General features: G+C 39.9%; 1 protein-coding gene across 1 annotated transcript in view; it reads right to left on the bottom strand.

Moving 5' to 3' along the window:
* LOC118381542 (CUB and sushi domain-containing protein 2-like) overlaps positions 1-22,883 on the bottom strand; it is a 1,147,246-nt gene that overhangs the window by 455,445 nt on the left and 668,918 nt on the right. The window contains 2 exon segments of the mRNA XM_052473074.1: positions 11,543-11,704; positions 11,707-11,736. Of these exon segments, the coding sequence (XP_052329034.1) occupies positions 11,543-11,704; positions 11,707-11,736 (192 nt within the window).

The raw sequence follows: 22,883 nt of genomic DNA on the forward strand, positions 1-22,883 counted from the left end.
AACTATTACATCTACATAACTATTACATCTATATAACTATTACATCTACATAACTATTACATCTATATAACTATTACATCTATATAACTATTACATCTATTACATAACTATTACATCTACATAACTATTACATCTATATAACTATTACATCCATATAACTATTACATCTACATAACTATTAAATAACTATTACATAACTATTACATCTACATAACTATTACATCTACATAACTATTACATAACTATTACATCTACATAACTATTACATATATATAACTATTACATCTATATAACTATTACATCTACATAAATATTACATCTACATAACTATTACATCTACATAACTATTACATAACTATTACATCTACATAACTATTACATATATATAACTATTACATCTATATAACTATTACATCTACATAAATATTACATCTACATAACTATTACATAACTATTACATCCATATAACTACATCTACATAACTATTACATAACTATTACATCTACATAACTATTACATAATATAACTATTACATCTATATAACTATTACATCTACATAACTATTACATCTACATAACTATTACATCTATAACTATTACATCTATATAACTATTACATAACTATTACATCTATATAACTATTACATCTACATAACTATTACATCTACATAACTATTACATCTATATAACTATTACATCTACATAACTATTACATCTACATAACTATTACATAACTATTACATCTACATAACTATTACATATTACATAACTATTACATCTACATAACTATTACATAACTATTACATAACTATTACATCTATATAACTATTACATCTACATAACTATTACATAACTATTACATCTACATAACTATTACATCTACATAACTATTACATAACTATACATCTATATAACTATTACATCTACATAACTATTACATAACTATTACATCTATATAACTATTACATCTACATAACTATTACATAACTATTACATCTATATAACTATTCTACATAATAACTTACATCTACATAACTATTACATCTACATAACTATTACATAACTATTACATAACTATTACATAACTATTACATCTACATAACTATTACATCTACATAACTATTACATAACTATTACATCTACATAACTATTACATCTACATAACTATTACATAACTATTACATCTATATAACTATTACATCTACATAACTATTACATAACTATTACATCTACATAACTATTACATCTACATAACTATTACATCTACATAACTATTACATAACTATTACATCTACATAACTATTACATAACTATTACATCTATATAACTATTACATCTACATAACTATTACATAACTATTACATAACTATTACATAACTATTACATCTACATAACTATTACATAACTATTACATCTACATAACTATTACATCTACATAACTATTACATCTACATAACTATTACATCTACATAACTATTACATCTACATAACTATTACATAACTATTACATCTACATAACTATTACATAACTATTACATAACTATTACATCTACATAACTATTACATCTACATAACTATTACATAACTATTACATCTACATAACTATTACATAACTATTACATCTACATAACTATTACATAACTATTACATAACTATTACATCTACATAACTATTACATCTACATAACTATTACATCTACATAACTATTACATCTACATAACTATTACATCTACATAACTATTACATAACTATTACATCTACATAACTATTACATCTATATAACTATTACATCTACATAACTATTACATAACTATTACATAACTATTACATAACTATTACATCTACATAACTATTACATAACTATTACATAACTATTACATCTACATAACTATTACATAACTATTACATCTACATAACTATTACATCTACATAACTATTACATCTACATAACTATTACATCTACATAACTATTACATAACTATTACATCTACATAACTATTACATCTACATAACTATTACATCTACATAACTATTACATAACTATTACATCTACATAACTATTACATAACTATTACATCTATATAACTATTACATAACTATTACATCTACATAACTATTACATCTACATAACTATTACATAACTATTACATAACTATTACATAACTATTACATCTACATAACTATTACATCTATATAACTATTACATAACTATTACATCTACATAACTATTACATCTACATAACTATTACATCTACATAACTATTACATAACTATTACATAACTATTACATCTACATAACTATTACATCTACATAACTATTACATCTACATAACTATTACATAACTATTACATCTACATAACTATTACATCTACATAACTATTACATAACTATTACATAACTATTACATCTACATAACTATTACATCTACATAACTATTACATAACTATTACATAACTATTACATCTACATAACTATTACATAACTATTACATCTAAACTATTACATAACTATTACATAACTATTACATAACTATTACATCTACATAACTATTACATCTACATAACTATTACATCTACATAACTATTACATACATAACTATTACATCTACATAACTATTACATCTACATAACTATTACATAACTATTACATCTACATAACTATTACATCTACATAACTATTACATCTACATAACTATTACATCTACATCAGGTTCATCAGGTCCATAGGGTTCATCAGGTCCATCAGGTTCATCAGGTCCATCAGGTTCTTCAGGTCCATCAGGTCCATCAGGCCCATAGGGTCCATAGGGTCCATCAGGTTAATCAGGTCCATCAGGCCCATCAGGCCCATAGGGTTCATCAGGTTCATCAGGTTCATCAGGTCCATCAGGTCCATCAGGTCCATCAGGTTCATCAGGTCCATCAGGCCCATAGGGTTCATCAGGTTCATCAGGTCCATCAGGTCCATCAGGCCCATAGGGTTCATCAGGTTCATCAGGTCCATCAGGTCCATCAGGTCCATCAGGTCCATCAGGCCCATAGGGTTCATCAGGTCCATCAGTTCCATCAGGTCCATCAGGTTCTTCAGGTCCATCAGGTCCATCAGGCCCATAGGGTCCATCAGGTCCATCAGGTTCATCAGGTCCATCAGGCCCATCAGGCCCATAGGGTTCATCAGGTTCATCAGGTCCATAGGGTTCATCGGGTTCATCAGGTCCATCAGGTCCATCAGGTCCATCAGGTCCATCAGGCCCATAGGGTTCATCAGGTCCATCAGGTCCATCAGGTTCATCAGGTCCATCAGGTCCATCAGGTTCATCAGGTCCATAGGGTTCATCGGGTTCATCAGGTCCATCAGGTCCATCAGGTTCATCAGGTCCATCAGGTCCATCAGGTCCATCAGGCCCATAGGGTTCATCAGGTCCATCAGGTCCATCAGGTTCATCAGGTCCATCAGGTTCATCAGGTCCATCAGGTCCATCAGGTCCATCAGGCCCATCAGGCCCATAGGGTTCATCAGGTTCATCAGGTTCATCAGGTCCATCAGGTCCATCAGGTCCATCAGGTTCATCAGGTCCATCAGGTTCATCAGGTTCATCAGGTCCATAGGGTTCATCGGGTTCATCAGGTCCATCAGGTCCATCAGGTCCATCAGGTCCATCAGGCCCATAGGGTTCATCAGGTCCATCAGGTCCATCAGGTTCATCAGGTCCATCAGGTCCATCAGGTTCATCAGGTCCATAGGGTTCATCGGGTTCATCAGGTCCATCAGGTCCATCAGGTCCATCAGGTCCATCAGGTCCATCAGGCCCATAGGGTTCATCAGGTCCATCAGGTCCATCAGGTTCATCAGGTCCATCAGGTCCATCAGGTTCATCAGGTCCATCAGGTCCATCAGGTCCATCAGGCCCATCAGGCCCATAGGGTTCATCAGGTTCATCAGGTTCATCAGGTCCATCAGGTCCATCAGGTCCATCAGGTTCATCAGGTCCATCAGGTTCATCAGGTCCATCAGGCCCATAGGGTTCATAGGGTTCATCAGGTTCATCAGGTTCATCAGGTTCATCAGGCCCATAGGGTTCATAGGGTTCATCAGGTCCATCAGGTTCATTAGGTCCATCAGGTCCATCAGGTCCATCAGGCCCATAGGGTTCATCAGGTTCATCAGGGTCATCAGGTCCATTCGGTCCAGCAGGTCCAGTTGATTTTTGAGACAGAAGAATGTCTCTCCAGGATGGATGAGCTGAAAAGTCCTCAGGGTTTGTTAGACAGTCTCTTGGTGTGCTGCTTTTCTTCGCCGTAGAAGAACATCGACGGAAGTAACAAGTCCCACTCTGTGCAGCACAAACACTCATCGTCGGTTGCCCTGGGTTGACATGCCTACGAGAATACGCAACAGTTGGCTGCCTCCCAGGATTTTTTTTTTAACAAAAAAAAAAACAAAGTCTCACAGAAAGAGAGGGCAGTCAGAACCCAAAGTAAACGAGGAAGTTGATAGAATCTTGCTTCTTCTTACGATCGGCAAAAATTAACAAATATACAAATGTATAAAATATTGATAACGATGTACAGTGGGGCAAAAAAGTATTTAGTCAGCCACCAATTGTGCAAGTTCTCCCACTTAAAAAGATGAGAGAGGCCTGTAATTTTCACCATATGTACACTGCAACTATGACAGACAAAATGAGGGGAAAAAAATCCAGAAAATCACATTGTAGGATTTTTTATGAATTTATTTGCAAATTATTGTGGAAAATAAGTATTGACTAAGTACTAAATAAATGTATAACTTTAGAATAAAAATGACAAAACAACTTTGGAGATGTTAGAAAGTATGTTTCTCTGCGTTTGAGAGGAGCTGGCTAGTAGATACCCATAGACTTCCATCAATTCCGCTAAGCTAACAATATGCTAACTTCAATTTCCTTCAAACTGCACGCAGAGACATTCAAGTGGTGTCCATGGGTTTGTCTGACTGGATATGTGTGTCCCCAAATACTTAAGTATACCTTTAATTATTATTATTAACTATTATTATTAATTATTTAATTAGTTATATTACACAAATGTCCCTTTGGTGGACAAAAACGTGATACTACATTTCACAAGCTTGCATTTTCACCACAGAAAACTGAGTGAACTCTGGAGGGCTCTCTGGATAACAGTTGATGGCCGCACAACATGTACATCGATTTGAGAGTCAAACGTCCTTTACATTCGGAAAGTATTCAGAACCCTTTGACTTTTTTCCACGTTGTTAACTTACAAAATTCTAAAATCCTCATCAATCTACACACGAAACCCCATAATGACAAAGCAAACACATCTTTTTAGAAATGTACTCAGTAGTTTGTTGAAGCACCTTCGGCAGCAAATACAGTCTTAAGTCATCTTGGGAATGACACTATAAGCTTGGCAAACATGTGTTTGGGGAGTTTCTCAAGCTCTGTCAGGTTGTATAGGGAGCATCGCTGTACAGCTATTTTCAGGTCTCTCCAGAGACATTCGATCGGGTTCAAGTCTGGGCTCTGGCTGGGCTCTGGCTGGGCCACTCAAGGACATTCAGAGACTTGTCCCAAAGCCACTCCTGCATTGTCTTGGCTGTGTGCTTAGGGTCATTGTCCTGTTGGAAGGTGAACCTTCGCCCCAGTCTGAGGTCCTGAGCACTCTGGAGCAGGTTTTCATCAAGGATCTCTCTGTACTTTGCTCCGTTCGTCTTTCTCTCGATCCTGACTAGTCTCCGAGTCCCTGCCACTGAAAAACCCCCACAGCATGATGCTACCACGACCATGCTTCACCGTAGGGATGGTGCCAGGTTTCCTCCAGACATGATGCTTGGCATTCAGGTCAAAGAGTTCTATCTTGCTTTCATCAGACCAGAGGATCTTGTTTCTCATGGTGTCAGAGGCTTCCAACTGGCAACTCTACAATAAAGACGTGATTGGTGGAGAGCTGAAGAGATGGTTGTCCTTCAACCAAGTTGTAGAAAAATCTCAACGATGGTCAATGGAAACAGGAAGCACCTGAGCTCAATTTCAAGTCTCAAAGCAAATGATCTGAATACTTATGTAAATAAGGTAACACATTTCCAGACATTTCTAAAAACCTATTTTCGCTATGTCATTATGGGGATTTGTGATGTCATCATGGGGTATTGTGATGTCATTATGGGGTATTGTGATGTCATTATTGGGTATTATGATGTCATTATGGGGTATTGTGATGTCATTATGGGGTATTGTGATGTTATTATTGGGTATTGTGCGTGGATTGATGAGGACATTTTTTCATTTTATCCATTTTAGAATAAGGCATAACTGTATACTTTCCAAATGCAATGTACTGAACAACCAACCAGTGTTGATATCCAATGCCAGGTCGTGATTCGTTGAAGTTAAATAACAAACCAGCCTCCCAGAATCTCCATCCAACATTCTAGAATTTAGATAACTGTCTCCAACAAATTCTCTTCAAACCTAAAAATGATTCTCAGGTATTGCCCTTTGTAAACAGCACATACATAAAAATGCTGCTCCATGTTCATTTCATTTCAACATAATATCAATGGAAGTGATTAACATAAAAACATTTAGGTTACCCTTACCGTGTTCAAAATGTAACTAGGTGTCTCCTACAAGTTGTCCCCTAACCAGTGATTATCTCCTGATTTTTCTACAAATTATTCTCAGATTATCCTACAAATTCCTTGGTGTCCACATCAACCAACGAACTATCATGGTCCAAACACACCAAGACAGTCATGAAGAGGGCACGACAAAACCTATTCCCCCTCAGGAGACTGAAAAGATCCACACTGACTCTGTACCGGTACCCCCTGTATATAGCCTCCACATTGACTCTGTACCGGTACCCCCTGTATATAGCCTCCACATTGACTCTGTACCGGTACCCCCTGTATATAGCCTCCACACTGACTCTGTACCGGTACCCCTGTATATAGCCTCGACATTGACTCTGTACCGGTACCCCCTGTATATAGCCTCGACATTGACTCTGTACCGGTACCCTGTATATAGCCTCCACATTGACTCTGTACCGGTACCCCCTGTATATAGCCTCGACATTGACTCTGTACCGGTACCCCCTGTATATAGCCTCCACATTGACTCTGTACCGGTACCCCTGTATATAGCCTCCACATTGACTCTGTACCGGTACCCCTGTATATAGCCTCGACATTGACTCTGTACCGGTACCCTGTATATAGCCTCCACATTGACTCTGTACCGGTACCCCTGTATATAGCCTCCACATTGACTCTGTACCGGTACCCCCTGTATATAGCCTCCACATTGACTCTGTACCGGTACCCCCTGTATATAGCCTCCACATTGACTCTGTACCGGTACCCCCTGTATATAGCCTCCACATTGACTCTGTACCGGTACCCCCTGTATATAGCCTCCACATTGACTCTGTACCGGTACCCCCTGTATATAGCCTCCACATTGACTCTGTACCGGTACCCCTGTATATAGCCTCCACATTGACTCTGTACCGGTACCCCTGTATATAGCCTCCACATTGACTCTGTACCGGTACCCCCTGTATATAGCCTCCACATTGACTCTGTACCGGTACCCCTGTATATAGCCTCCACATTGACTCTGTACCGGTACCCCCTGTATATAGCCTCCACATTGACTCTGTACCGGTACCCCTGTATATAGCCTCCACATTGACTCTGTACCGGTACCCCCTGTATATAGCCTCCACATTGACTCTGTACCGGTACCCCCTGTATATAGCCTCCACATTGACTCTGTACCGGTACCCCCTGTATATAGCCTCCACATTGACTCTGTACCGGTACCCCTGTATATAGCCTCCACATTGACTCTGTACCGGTACCCCTGTATATAGCCTCGACATTGACTCTGTACCGTAACACCCTGTATATAGCCTCCACATTGACTCTGTACCGGTACCCCCTGTATATAGTCTTACCCCTGTATATAGTCTCAACATTGACTCTGTACCGGTACCCCCTGTATATAGCCTCCACATTGACTCTGTACCGGTACCCCTGTATATAGCCTCCACATTGACTCTGTACCGGTACCCCTGTATATAGCCTCCACATTGACTCTGTACCGGTACCCCTGTATATAGCCTCCACATTGACTCTGTACCGGTACCCCCTGTATATAGCCTCCACATTGACTCTGTACCGGTACCCCTGTATATAGCCTCCACATTGACTCTGTACCGGTACCCCCTGTATATAGCCTCGACATTGACTCTGTACCGTAACACCCTGTATATAGCCTCCACATTGACTCTGTAACGTAACACCCTGTATATAGCCTCGACATTGACTCTGTACCGTAACACCCTGTATATAGCCTCCACATTGACTCTCTACCGTAACACTCTGTATATAGCCTCCACATTGATTCTGTACCGTAACACCCTGTATATAGTCTCCACATTGACTCTCTACCGTAACACCCTGTATATAGCCTCCACATTGACTCTGTACCGTAACACCCTGTATATAGCCTCCACATTGACTCTCTACCGTAACACCCTGTATATAGCCTCCACATTGACTCTCTACCGTAACACCCTGTATATAGCCTCCACATTGACTCTCTACCGTAACACCCTGTATATAGCCTCCACATTGACTCTCTACCGTAACACCCTGTATATAGCCTCCACATCGCCTCTGTACCATAACACGGTCTGTCTGTCTGTCTGTCTGACTGTCTGTCATTCTGTCTTTCTGTCTGTCAACCTGATTTCCCCCAGAATCAATATCAGTGATTTATTGCCACTTGTCTGCATGTGCAGTTTATATACTGCTATTATTACTATTGTTGCACATGTATGTGTCGATAGTACATTTTATGTTTTTCAATATATCACAGTGTTTTTGCATTTTGGTTATTGATGTGGGCACGTTAAACCTGTGTTTTGACATTGGGCTACATATCGAAATCTCTTGTGAACAGGAAGCTGTGACAGTCTAGTCACCTAGTGGTTAGAGTGTTGGGCCAGTAACCAGCAGGTAGCCTCGTGGTTAGAGCGTTGGACTAGTAACTGAAAGGTTGCGAGATTGAATCCCCGAGCTGACAAGGTTAAAATCTGTCGTTCTGCCTCTGAACAAGGCAATTAACCCACTGTTCCCGTCATTATAACCCACTGTTCCCGTCATTATAAATAAGAATGTGTTCTTAAAAACTTCTTATGGCTGGGGGCAGTATTGAGTAACTTGGATGAATAAGGTGCCCAGAGTAAACTGCCTGCTCCTCAGTCCCAGTTGCTAATATATGCATATTATTAGTATATTTGGATTATATTTGGATAGAAAACACTCTGAAGTTTCTAAAACTGTTTGAATGATGTGTGTGAGTATAACAGAACTCATATGGCAGGCAAAAACCTGAGAAAAATTTCAACCAGGAAGTCGGAAATCTGAGGTTGGTCGATTTTCAACTCAGCCCCTATTGAAAATGCGGTGGGATGTTGTTGCGCTTCCTAAGGCTTCCACTAGATGTCAACCGTCTTTACAAACTTTTTGGGGGGCTTCTACTGTGAAAGGGGGCTGAATGAGAGGGGAATGAGTCAGGTCTATTAGCAGCCGCAAGCTGGTAACGCGCATTCACATGAGAGGTATCTCCCGTTCCATTTGCTTTTCTGAAGACAAAGGAATTCTCCAGTTGGAACATTATTGAAGATTTATGATAAAAACATCCTAAAGATTGATTCTGTACTTCGTTTGACATGTTTCTACGGACTGTAAAGGAAGTTTTTGACATTTCGTCTGCAACTAGTGAACACACTTCGTGAGATTCGATTTGATTACCAAACGTGCTGAACGCGCTAACAAAAGGAGGTATTTGGAACTGGGATTCCTGGGAGTGCATTCTGATGAAGATCATCAAAGGTAAGTGAATATTGATAATGTTATTTCTGACTTCTGTTGACTGCACAATATGGCAGATATCTTTTTGGCTTGTTGGGTCTCTGAGCGCCGTACTCAGATTATTGCATGGTTTGCTTTTTCCGTAAAGCTTTTTTGAAATCCGACACAGCGGTTAACATTAAGGAGAAGTTTATCTATATTTCCATGTATAACACTTGTATATTCATCAACATTTATAATGAGTATTTCTGTAAATGAATGTGGCTCTCTGCAAAATCATCGGATGTTTTTGGAACTACTGAACATAATGCGCCAATGTATACTGAGATTGTTTTATATAAATATGAACTTTATTGAACAAAACATACATGTATTGTGTAACATGAGTGTCATCTGATGAAGATCATCAAAGGTTTGTGATTAATTTTATCTCTATTTCTGATTTTTGTGACTCCACTCTTTGGCTGGAAAAATGGCTGGGTTTTTCAGTGACTTGGTGGTGACCTAACATAATCGTTTGTGGAGCTTTCGCTGTAAAGCCTATTTGAAATTGGACACTGTGGTGGGATTAGCAACAGGATTACCTTTAAAATGGTATAAAATACTTATATGTTTGAGGAATTTTAATTATGAGATTTATGTTGTTTTGATTTTGGCGTCCTGCACTTTCACTGGCTGTTGTCATTTCATTTCAGCCGTAAGAAGTTTTAACTGACTAAAATATATAAAAAATAAAACAGCATGATTTTCAACTAAAGTTTAATTAAGGCATTTAAAAAAAAACATCAACATTAATTTCCAAAGTTGTACTAAAATCAGGTAACAATGGCTGGACTATTCCAAAAACATACCGTGATTTATTTATTTTGATAATATACCAGAAATCTCCAAAACGGGTTCGTCATTTAGAAAAGGAAATGGCTTTAGCACTAGCTTGCATTATCAGATATACATTCACGCTCTAGGATTTCACTAGGCAAGTCAGTAATGAACAAATTAATATTTTTACAAACCTTCCCATAACCCAGACGACGCGGGGCCAATTGTTCGCGGACTCCCGGTCACAGCCGGTTGTGATACAGCCCGGGATCGAACCAGGGTCTGTAGCACTGAGATGCAGTGCCTTATACCGCTGTGCCGCTTGGGAGATACTGTATATAAAGTACATTGTTCGCCGGGGTGGTTTATCACTCGAACAAGGAGAGTGAGGCTAGCGGGGTACGGCAAATCCTGATTGGGTGTCTTGGAGGGAGGTGTCAGGCCCTGTTTAAAAGGACAGGAACATTTGCTATAGAGACAGGATTGGTAACATTGCAGTGATTTTATAGTTTGAGAGAGCAATCACGTTGGCAGTATTTCACCTTGGGTTGCGTAGTGCATTAGACCCAGTTGATAGAATCTTAAATAGCTTTCACGGTGCCGCCAACGCCCCCTCCCTCCCCCAAAAAATAAAAAGTAATCTGTGTTTTCCCACTACCACTGTCCTTGCTGATAAAGATTTAGGAAAATGTACTTCACACGATTTTGATGTGTTGTTGTCTAACCTAGCTACTGTATCTTAAGATGAATGCACTAATTGTAAGTCACTCTGGATAAGAGAGTCTGCTAAATTACTAAAATGTAAAATGTAAAGAGAGAAAGATCCTCTCACCTTCACAGCGTGGCACAGCGTTGTCCCAGACCACGTTTCCATCCTTCAGGATACAGGAGACAGTCTGGGAGCCATGGGTCTTCACAAAGCCCTCCTCACACAGGAAGGAGATGGAGCTGCCCAGCTGAAGGTTCTCGCCAAACCTCTTCCCATTCACTGGAACCCCGGGTCTGGACACTCATTGTGGCGGAACGCTGGGGGAGAGAGAGAGTTTGAGGATTGATTTTAGAAAGTGTGTGTTCGTGATGGTGAGAGAGTGGTGTGTGTGTAACCGGTGTGAAATGGCTAGCTAGTTAGCGGGACCTTGAAGCAGTTGCTAAAAATATGCAGCCCTTCCACACCAGATAACATGGTGGAAATGATGCATTGATGCATGCAGTGAGAGAGAGAGAGAGAGAGAGAGAGACAGAGAGAGAGAGAGAGAGAGAGAGAGAGAGAGAGAGAGAGAGAGAGAGAGAGAGAGAGAGAGAGAGAGAGAGAGAGAGAGAGAGAGAGAGAGAGAGAGAGAGAGAGAGAGAGAGAGAGAGAGAGAGAGAGAGAGAGAGAGAGAGAGAGAGAGAGAGAGAGAGAGAGAGAGAGAGAGAGAGAGAGAGAGAGAGAGAGGAGAGAGAGACAGAGAGAGAGAGAGAGGGAGAGAGAGAGAGAGAGAGAGAGAAAGAGGGAGAGAGAAGAGGGAGAGAGAGACAGAGAGAGAGAGAGAGAGAGAGAGAGAGAGAGAGAGAGAGAGAGAAAGAGGGAGAGAGAGAGAGAGAGAGAGAGAGAGAGAGAGAGAGAGAGAGAGAGAGAGAGAGAGAGAGAGAGAGAGAGAGAGAGAGAGAGAGAGAGAGAGAGAGAGAGAGAGAGAGAGAGAGAGAAAGAGGGAGAGAGAGAGAGAGAGAGAGAGAGAGAGAGAGAGAGAGAGAGAGAGAGAGAGAGAGAGAGAGAAAGAGGGAGAGAGAGAGAGAGAGAGAGAGAGAGAGAGAGAGAGAGAGAGAGAGAGAGAGAGAGACAGACAGACAGACAGACAGACAGACAGACAGACGCATTGCTTTGGCAATGTTAACACATGTTTCCCATGCCAGTAAAGCCCCTTGAATTGATTGATTTTTATTTTATTGATTAATCTATTGGAGACCACTGTAATCTATTGAGACCAGTGTATTCTATTGGAGACCACTGTAATCTATTGGAGACCAGTGTGATCTATTGGAGACCAGTGTATTCTATTGGAGACCAGTGTATTATATTGGAGACCACTGTAATCTATTGAAGACCACTGTAATCTATTGAGACAAGTGTATTCTATTGAGACCACTGTAATCTATTGGAGACCACTGTAATCTATTGGAGACCACTGTAATCTATTGGAGACAAGTGTAATCTATTGAGACCAGTGTATTCTATTGGAGACCACTGTAATCTATTGAGACCAGTGTATTCTATTGAGATCAGTGTATTCTATTGGAGACCACTGTAATCTATTGGAGACCAGTGTATTCTATTGGAGACTAGTGTATTCTATTGAGACCACTGTAATCTATTGGAGACCAGTGTATTCTATTGGAGACCAGTGTATTCTATTGGAGACCAGTGTAATCTATTGGAGACCAGTGTATTCTATTGGAGATCAGTGTATTCTATTGGAGACCAGTGTAATCTATTGGAGACCAGTGTATTATATTGGAGACTAGTGTATTCTATTGGAGACCACTGTAATCTATTGGAGACCAGTGTATTCTATTGGAGACCAGTGTATTCTATTGGAGACCAGTGTATTCTATTGGAGACCAGTGTATTCTATTGGAGACCAGTGTATTCTATTGGAGACGAGTGTATTATATTGGAGACCACTGTAATCTATTGAGACCACTGTAATCTATTGAGACCAGTGCATTATATTGAGACCAGTGTAATCTATTGGAGACCAGTGTATTCTATTGAGACCACTGTAATCTATTGGAAACCAGTGTATTCTATTGGAGACCAGTGTATTCTATTGGAGACCAGTGTATTCTATTGGAGACCAGTGTAATCTATTGAGACCAGTGTATTCTATTGAGATCAGTGTATTCTATTGGAGACCAGTGTAATCTATTGAGACCAGTGTATTCTATTGGAGACCAGTGTATTATATTGGAGACCACTGTAATCTATTGGAGACCTCTGTAATCTATTGGAGACCAGTGTATTCTATTGGAGACCACTGTAATCTATTGGAGACCAGTGTATTCTATTGGAGACCAGTGAATTCTATTGGAGACCACTGTAATCTATTGGAGACCAGTGTATTCTATTGGAGACCAGTGTATTCTATTGGAGACCAGTGTATTCTATTGGAGACCAGTGTATTCTATTGGAGACCAGTGTATTCTATTGGAGACCACTGTAATCTGTATTGGAGACCAGTGTATTCTATTGGAGACCAGTGTATTCTATTGGAGACCACTGTAATCTATTGGAGACCAGTGTATCTATCTATCTGGAGACCAGTGTATTCTATTGGAGACCAGTGTAATCTATTGGAGACCACTGTAATCTATTGGAGACCAGTGTGGAGACCACTGTATTCTATTGGAGACCACTGTAATCTATTGAGACCAGTGTATTCTATTGGAGACCAGTGTATTCTATTGGAGACCAGTGTATTCTATTGGAGACCAGTGTATTATATTGGAGACCACTGTAATCTATTGGAGACCTCTGTAATCTATTGGAGACCAGTGTATTCTATTGGAGACCACTGTAATCTATTGGAGACCACTGTAATCTATTGGAGACCACTGTAATCTATTGGAGACCAGTGTATTCTATTGGAGACCAGTGTAATCTATTGGAGACCAGTGTATTCTATTGGAGACCACTGTAATCTATTGGAGACCAGTGTATTCTATTGGAGACCAGTGTATTCTATTGGAGACCAGTGTATTCTATTGGAGACCAGTGTATTCTATTGGAGACCAGTGTATTCTATTGGAGACCAGTGTAATCTATTGGAGACCAGTGTATTCTATTGGAGATCAGTGTATTCTATTGGAGACCAGTGTAATCTATTGGAGACCAGTGTATTATATTGGAGACTAGTGTATTCTATTGGAGACCACTGTAATCTATTGGAGACCAGTGTATTCTATTGGAGACCAGTGTATTCTATTGGAGACCAGTGTATTCTATTGGAGACCAGTGTATTCTATTGGAGACCAGTGTATTATATTGGAGACCACTGTAATCTATTGGAGACCACTGTAATCTATTGGAGACCAGTGTATTCTATTGGAGACCACTGTAATCTATTGGAGACCAGTGTATTCTATTGGAGACCAGTGTATTCTATTGGAGACCAGTGTATTCTATTGGAGACCAGTGTATTCTATTGGAGACCAGTGTATTCTATTGGAGACCAGTGTATTCTATTGGAGACCAGTGTATTCTATTGGAGACCAGTGTATTCTATTGGAGACCAGTGTATTCTATTGGAGACCAGTGTATCTATTGGAGACCACTGTAATCTATTGGAGACCATTCTGTATTCAGTGTATTATTGAGACCACTGTAATCTATTGGAGACCAGTGTATTCTATTGGAGACCAGTGTATTCTATTGGAGACCAGTGTATTCTATTGGAGACCACTGTATTCTATTGGAGACCAGTGTATTCTATTGAGACCAGTGTATTCTATTGGAGACCAGTGTATTCTATTGAGACCAGTGTATTCTATTGGAGACCAGTGTATTCTATTGGAGACCACTGTATTCTATTGGAGACCAGTGTATTCTATTGGAGACCACTGTATGTCTATTGGAGACCACTGTGTATTCTATTGAGACCAGTGTATTCTATTGGAGACCAGTGTATTCTATTGGAGACCAGTGTATTCTATTGGAGACCACTGTAATCTATTGGAGACCACTGTAATCTATTGTGTAATCTATTGGAGACCAGTGCATTCTATTGGAGACCAGTGTATTCTATTGAGACCAGTGTATTCTATTGGAGACCAGTGTATTATTGGAGACCACTGTAATCTATTGGAGACCAGTGTATTCTATTGGAGACCACTGTAATCTATTGAGACCAGTGTATTCTATTGGAGACCAGTGTATTCTATTGGAGACCAGTGTATTCTATTGGAGACCACTGTAATCTATTGGAGACCAGTGTATTCTATTGGAGACCAGTGTATTCTATTGGAGACCAGTGTATTTGAGACCAGTGTATTCTATTGGAGACCAGTGTATTCTATTGGAGACCAGTGTATTCTATTGAGACCAGTGTATTCTATTGGAGACCAGTGTATTCTATTGAGACCAGTGTATTCTATTGAGACCAGTGTATTCTATTGAGACCAGTGTATTCTATTGGAGACCAGTGTATTGAGACTATTGAGACCAGTGTATTCTATTGGAGACCAGTGTATTCTATTGGAGACCAGTGTATTCTATTGGAGACCAGTGTATTCTATTGAGACCAGTGTATTCTATTGGAGACCAGTGTATTCTATTGAGACCAGTGTATTCTATTGGACCAGTGTATTATATTGGAGACCAGTGTATTCTGAGACCAGTGTAATCTATTGGAGACCAGTGTATTCTATTGAGACCAGTGTATTCTATTGGAGACCAGTGTAATCTATTGGAGACCAGTGTATTCTATTGGAGACCAGTGTATTCTATTGAGACCACTGTATTCTATTGGAGACCACTGTATTCTATTGAGACCAGTGTATTCTATTGGAGACCAGTGTATTCTATTGGAGACCAGTGTATTCTATTGGAGACCAGTGTATTCTATTGAGATTCTATTGGAGACCAGTGTATTCTATTGGAGACCAGTGTATTCTATTGGAGACCACTGTAATCTATTGGAGACCAGTGTATTCTATTGGAGACCAGTGTATTCTATTGGAGACCAGTGTATTCTATTGGAGACCAGTGTATTCTATTGGAGACCACTGTAATCTATTGGAGACCACTGTAATCTATTGGAGACCAGTGTATTCTATTGGAGACCAGTGTATTCTATTGGAGACCAGTGTATTCTATTGGAGACCAGTGTAATCTATTGGAGACCAGTGTATTCTATTGGAGACCAGTGTATTCTATTGGAGACCAGTGTATTCTATTGGAGACCAGTGTATTCTATTGGAGACCACTGTAATCTATTGGAGACCACTGTAATCTATTGGAGACCAGTGTATTCTATTGGAGACCAGTGTAATCTATTGGAGACCAGTGTATTCTATTGGAGACCACTGTAATCTATTGGAGACCAGTGTATTCTATTGAGACCAGTGTATTCTATTGGAGACCAGTGTATTCTATTGAGACCAGTGTAATCTATTGGACCAGACCAGTGTATTCTATTGAGACCAGTGTATTCTATTGGAGACCACTGTAATCTATTGGAGACCAGTGTATTCTATTGGAGACCAGTGTATTCTATTGGAGACCAGTGTATTCTATTGGAGACCAGTGTATTCTATTGGAGACCAGTGTATTCTATTGGAGACCAGTGTATTCTATTGGAGACCAGTGTATTCTATTGGAGACCACTGTATTCTATTGGAGACCACTGTAATCTATTGGAGACCAGTGTATTCTATTGGAGACCAGTGTATTCTATTGGAGACCAGTGTATTCTATTGGAGACCACTGTAATATATTGAGACCAGTGTATTCTATTGGAGACCAGTGTATTCTATTGGAGACCAGTGTATTCTATTGAGACCAGTGTATTCTATTGAGACCACTGTATTCTATTGGAGACCAGTGTATTCTATTGGAGACCAGTGTATTCTATTGGAGACCAGTGTATTATATTGAGACCAGTGTATTCTATTGAGACCAGTGTAATCTATTGGAGACCACTGTAATCTATTGGAGACCAGTGTATTCTATTGGAGACCAGTGTAATCTATTGGAGACCAGTGTATTCTATTGGAGACCAGTGTATTCTATTGGAGACCAGTGTATTATATTGAGACCAGTGTATTCTATTGGAGACCAGTGTATTCTATTGGAGACCAGTGTATTCTATTGGAGACCACTGTAATCTATTGAGACCAGTGTAATTCTATTGGAGACCAGTGTATTATATTGAGACCAGTGTATTCTATTGGAGACCAGTGTATTCTATTGGAGACCAGTGTATTCTATTGGAGACCAGTGTATTCTATTGGAGACCAGTGTATTCTATTGAGACCAGTGTATTATATTGAGACCAGTGTATTCTATTGGAGACCAGTGTATTCTATTGGAGACCAGTGTATTCTATTGGAGACCAGTGTATTCTATTGAGACCAGTGTATTATATTGAGAACAGTGTATTCTATTGAGACCAGTGTATTCTATTGGAGACCAATGTATTCTATTGGAGACCAGTGTATTCTATTGGAGACCAGTGTATTATATTGGAGACCAGTGTATTATATTGGAGACCAGTGTATTCTGTTGGAGACCAGTGTATTATATTGGAGACCAGTGTATTCTATTGGAGACCAGTGTATTCTATTGGAGACCAGTGTATTCTATTGGAGACCAGTGTATTCTATTGGAGACCAGTGTATTATATTGGAGACCAGTGTATTCTATTGGAGACCAGTGTATTCTATTGGAGACCAGTGTATTATATTGGAGACCAGTGTATTATATTGGAGACCAGTGTATTCTATTGGAGACCAGTGTATTATATTGGAGACCAGTGTATTATATTGGAGACCAGTGTATTCTGTTGGAGACCAGTGTATTATATTGGAGACCAGTGTATTCTATTGGAGACCAGTGTATTCTATTGGAGACCAGTGTATTCTATTGGAGACCAGTGTATTCTATTGGAGACCAATGTATTCTATTGAGACCATTTACCTATTGGAGACCAGTTTATATTGGACCAGTGTATTATATTGGAGATGAGAATATTGGAGACCAGTGTATTATATTGGAGACCAGTGTATTCTGTTGTAGACCAGTGTATTCTGTTGGAGACCAGTGTATTATATTGGAGACCAGTGTATTCTGTTGGAGACCAGTGTATTCTGTTGGAGACCAGTGTATTTATGTATTTTGTAGTGAGTTTTCCTTAATTAAAATTCATTTTTAATTTGGCATTATTTTCCTTATGTTTCTTTTCCTTGTAATTTCATCTGATTTACCTTTACCTTTACCTTTACCTTTACCTGGTTGCCTTGGAGATGAGAATCAGCCGCATTAACGAGCTACCTGTCAGGTTAGAGTGGAGAGCTCACCTCATAAGTACATGGTGACAGACCCTGCACATTGTCTCTGTGCTGCTTGTTGCTACTTGGCTACCTGAGCTACCTGTCAGGTTAGAGTGGAGAGCTCACCTCATAAGTACATGGTGACAGACCCTGCACATTGTCTCTGTGCTGCTTGTTGCTACTTGGCTACCTGCCAGACTTGTTTAGCTTTTTCCTCTTAATAACCATTTAATCAAACTCTGTATTTAACAAGTCGACTGACATCTTATTGTTGACCTCCTATAAGTTACATTGTCATTGCAGTCGCTGTACTCATAATATACAGGAGAACTATCACACTGTGGTGAGGAGAGCAGAGTTGCAAGCCGAGCTTCAGACAAAATCGTTAGGCAAGGGAAATGTAAATGTAGGAAACGATGAAACAGCGTCTGTGCCAGCAGTAAGTACAGATAGTAACATTAGTATAAATCCCCTCGCACGGTCCCCGCAGCCAGACAAAACAGTTCCTTTAGGCAGACGATCTTCTCATGACTTTTAGAAAAACAGGCTGTCAGCTCAACTAAATAATGGAGTCAACTATATAATGCTGTCAACTATATAATTGTCATATAAATGCCGGATTAAGTAATATGACATGCTACTCAATACAATTATTTATCCGTAATTAATATCACCTGATTGAGCGAATCATGTAAATGTAATTAACTAGAGAGTCGGGCACCACAAAATTATATTTATAGAGCTGTTATCTTCCGAATAAACTCTTAAAGACCTAGTAATATTTTACATCCATAGCAGTCAACATTAATCTTCATCTTACTTCAGTCTCATCTGAAAGTTGTAAATTATTGGTTATCTGCATGAACCCTGGATAACAAGTTGAATCAGCAATACAAAATTGGGTCTAATTATTTATTTACTAAATACCTAACTAATCACACATACACATAATTAATCATAACTTGATTACAAATGACGTCATAAAGGATAATAATTATTTACATCCCTAGCGGGCGGAACAGATATGACAGCTTGTTACACAAAAGAAAAGGAGCTGGGTTGAGTGAAGGAGCGGGAAGACTGAGGAACAAAAGAAAAGGGCTGGGTTAGAGTGAAAGAGCGGGAAGACTGAGGAACAAAAGAAAAGGGCTGGGTTAGAGTGAAAGAGCGGGAAGACTGAGGAACAAAAGAAAAGGGCTGGGTTAGAGTGAAAGAGCGGGAAGACTGAGGAACAAAGGGAGAAGCTGTGCTATCGTAAATACAGTATCTTATGCATTCTAAATTACTGCCCATTTGGAAAAGGAAAATGCAATAAATATTTACTCTGAGCTGCGCTTCAGTAGGTTGGTGGTAGATGGAAGGCCGTGTTGCCAAACCAAGTCCTTTGAAGAATGTCTCTGGTGGTAATTTGGATACGTTGTAGTAATGTCGTTGTGTGGTAGATGGGATACTCTGTCTGTTCCTTCCTAACCTGCGTTTGCAGCTGTGGTCGCTAAGTCACTTCTGTCGTGAATAAGAATTCAAAAGCTCATACCATTCGCAACCAAAGCTCATGTTAATGTTGGCTTTGTTCTGTAATTATTATCTGAAACATTCTGACATAGGACTGTCATCCTACCTCATCTTAACAGGAAGTTATGTTGTTGTCTTTTAGGTCCCAGTTGTTGTTGCTAGTCAACTTTCAGTGGACACCGCCATGAGTATCTTTCAGAACCTCTCCTAAAACCCCACTTGATTCATTTTGGTTGTTGTCAGTGACTCTTTGTTAGTTCCCCCTTCTCTCTGAGCGACATTGTTTGGTTTTCTAGCATTGTTTGGTTTCTAGGGAACGTAACACTCTACAGCAGAATCGCATAACTCAATCGCTGGTTGAAAACTGTCCATCCCATAATATATAATTGTAGATAACTGGCCCTCTTTCTGGGAACCGCAGACAGGACACACAAAACAGGACCAAGCCTGACATGCAGAGGTGTGACGGACTCCAATCCTATCTGGAGGGGTGCTCTCATCTTATCTATGAACATAGACAGGGCTCTAACTCCTTTTAGCTCCACAATGAGATGGGTGCAGGCCAGGCAGCAGGCTGTTAGCCAGCCTGTTAGCTTAGTGGAGTCTGCCACTAGCACAGTCAGTCTAGTCGGGTCAGTGTTGGTCTTATCAATCTCACTGGAATAAAGACCTCCTCCATTCCTGTCATTATTGAAAGAGATTGTGATATCTCACATCTCAAAATAGGGCTACTTAATGTTAGATCTCTCACTTCCAAGTTATAGTTTATTAAATAACCACTGATCATAATCTTGATGAGATTGGTCTGACTGAAACATGATGAATTGACTGTGTTAAAATGAGGCCTTTCCTCCTGGTTACACAAGTGACCATATCCCCCCTGCGCATCCCGCGAAGGCGGAGGTGTTGCTAACATTTACGATAGCTAAAAGACAGCGTTTTCTGAGCATCTAGTCATGAAATCCATACAGCTCCTCAATCACTTTTTATAGCTACTGTTTACAGGCCCCCTGGGCCATATACAGCGTTTTTCACTGAGTTCCCTGAATTCCTATCGGACCTTGTAGTCATGGCAGATAATATTGTAATTTTTGATGACTTTAATATTCACATGGAAAAGTCCACAGACCCACTCCAAAAGGCTTTCGGAGTCATCATCGACTCAGTGGATTTTGTCCAACATGTCTCCGGACATACTCACTGCCACAGTCATAATTTGGACCAAGTTTTGTCCCGTGCAATAAATATTGTGGATCTTAATGTTTTTCCTCATAATCCTGGACCACAATTTTACAATCACAATAAATAATCTGCTCAGACCCCAACCAAGGTTAATCAAAAGTCGTAGTATAAATTCTCGGACAATCCAAAGATTCCTAGATGCCCTTCCAGACTCCGTCCACCTACCCAAGGACGTCAGAGGACAACACTCAGTTAACCACCTAACTGAGGACCACCAAACAGGAAGTCTTCCAACCAGCTTGGAAAGATGGTACCGTGCAAAATCAAAGAGCCCTCGCTGTTGCGCAATCAACCTTACTTTTACAACCTGATTGAGGAGAATCACTACAAATCAACGTTCCCCAAGTGAGGATGACTTTCACTTCAGCAGTGATGAAGTCATTAACTTTGACGAATAGATCACGATCATTAGAAATAATTTTATGGACTCCTCTTTGAATCTGCGTATATATTTCTTCAAAGCTCAGTTGTCCTGAGTCTGCACAGAACAGGACCTAAGATCAATGAAGCCACTCAAGTTTTTTTTTTTATCCTGTTATCTCTCAACACTTTTACTAAAATAGTCTTGGCCTCTACACCTTCAAGCTGCATACTGGACCCTATTCCAACTAAACTACTGAAAGAGCTGCTTCCTGTAAATGGCTCCCTATCCGTCGGATGTGAACCAAACTCACTAAAAGTGGCATTATTAAAAGCCTTTCTTGCAAAAGCCAAACCTTGACCTGGAAAATAAAACAAAACCTATTGGCCTACTATCGAATCTCCAATTCCTAAAAAATAATAACATGTAACAACAAGCTGTTGCACAGCAACTCACTGCCTTCCTGAAGACACATAATGAAACGCTTCAGTCTGGTTTTTGACCCCCATCATAGACCTGAGACTGCAGGAGTAGAAGCACTGTGGCTAGGAAGAACTCCCTAGAAAGGCCAAAACCTAGGAAGAAACCTAGAGAGGAACCAGGCTATGAGGGGTGGCCAGTCCTCTTCTGGCTGTGCCGGGTGGAGATTATAAACCTAGAGAGGAACCAGGCTATGAGGGGTGGCCAGTCCTCTTCTGGCTGTGCCGGGTGGAGATTATAAACCTAGAGAGGAACCAGGCTATGTGGGGTGGCCAGTCCTCTTCTGGCTGTGCCGGGTGGAGATTATAAACCTAGAGAGGAACCAGGCTATGTGGGGTGGCCAGTCCTCTTCTGGCTGTGCCGGGTGGAGATTATAAACCTAGAGAGGAACCAGGCTATGAGGGGTGGCCAGTCCTCTTCTGGCTGTGCCGGGTGGAGATTATAAACCTAGAGAGGAACCAGGCTATGTGGGGTGGCCAGTCCTCTTCTGGCTGTGCCGGGTGGAGATTATAAACCTAGAGAGGAACCAGGCTATGAGGGGTGGCCAGTCCTC

This window comes from Oncorhynchus keta, chromosome 20, assembly GCF_023373465.1.
Source record: "Oncorhynchus keta strain PuntledgeMale-10-30-2019 chromosome 20, Oket_V2, whole genome shotgun sequence".
In the NCBI taxonomy this organism is placed as follows: domain Eukaryota; kingdom Metazoa; phylum Chordata; class Actinopteri; order Salmoniformes; family Salmonidae; genus Oncorhynchus; species Oncorhynchus keta.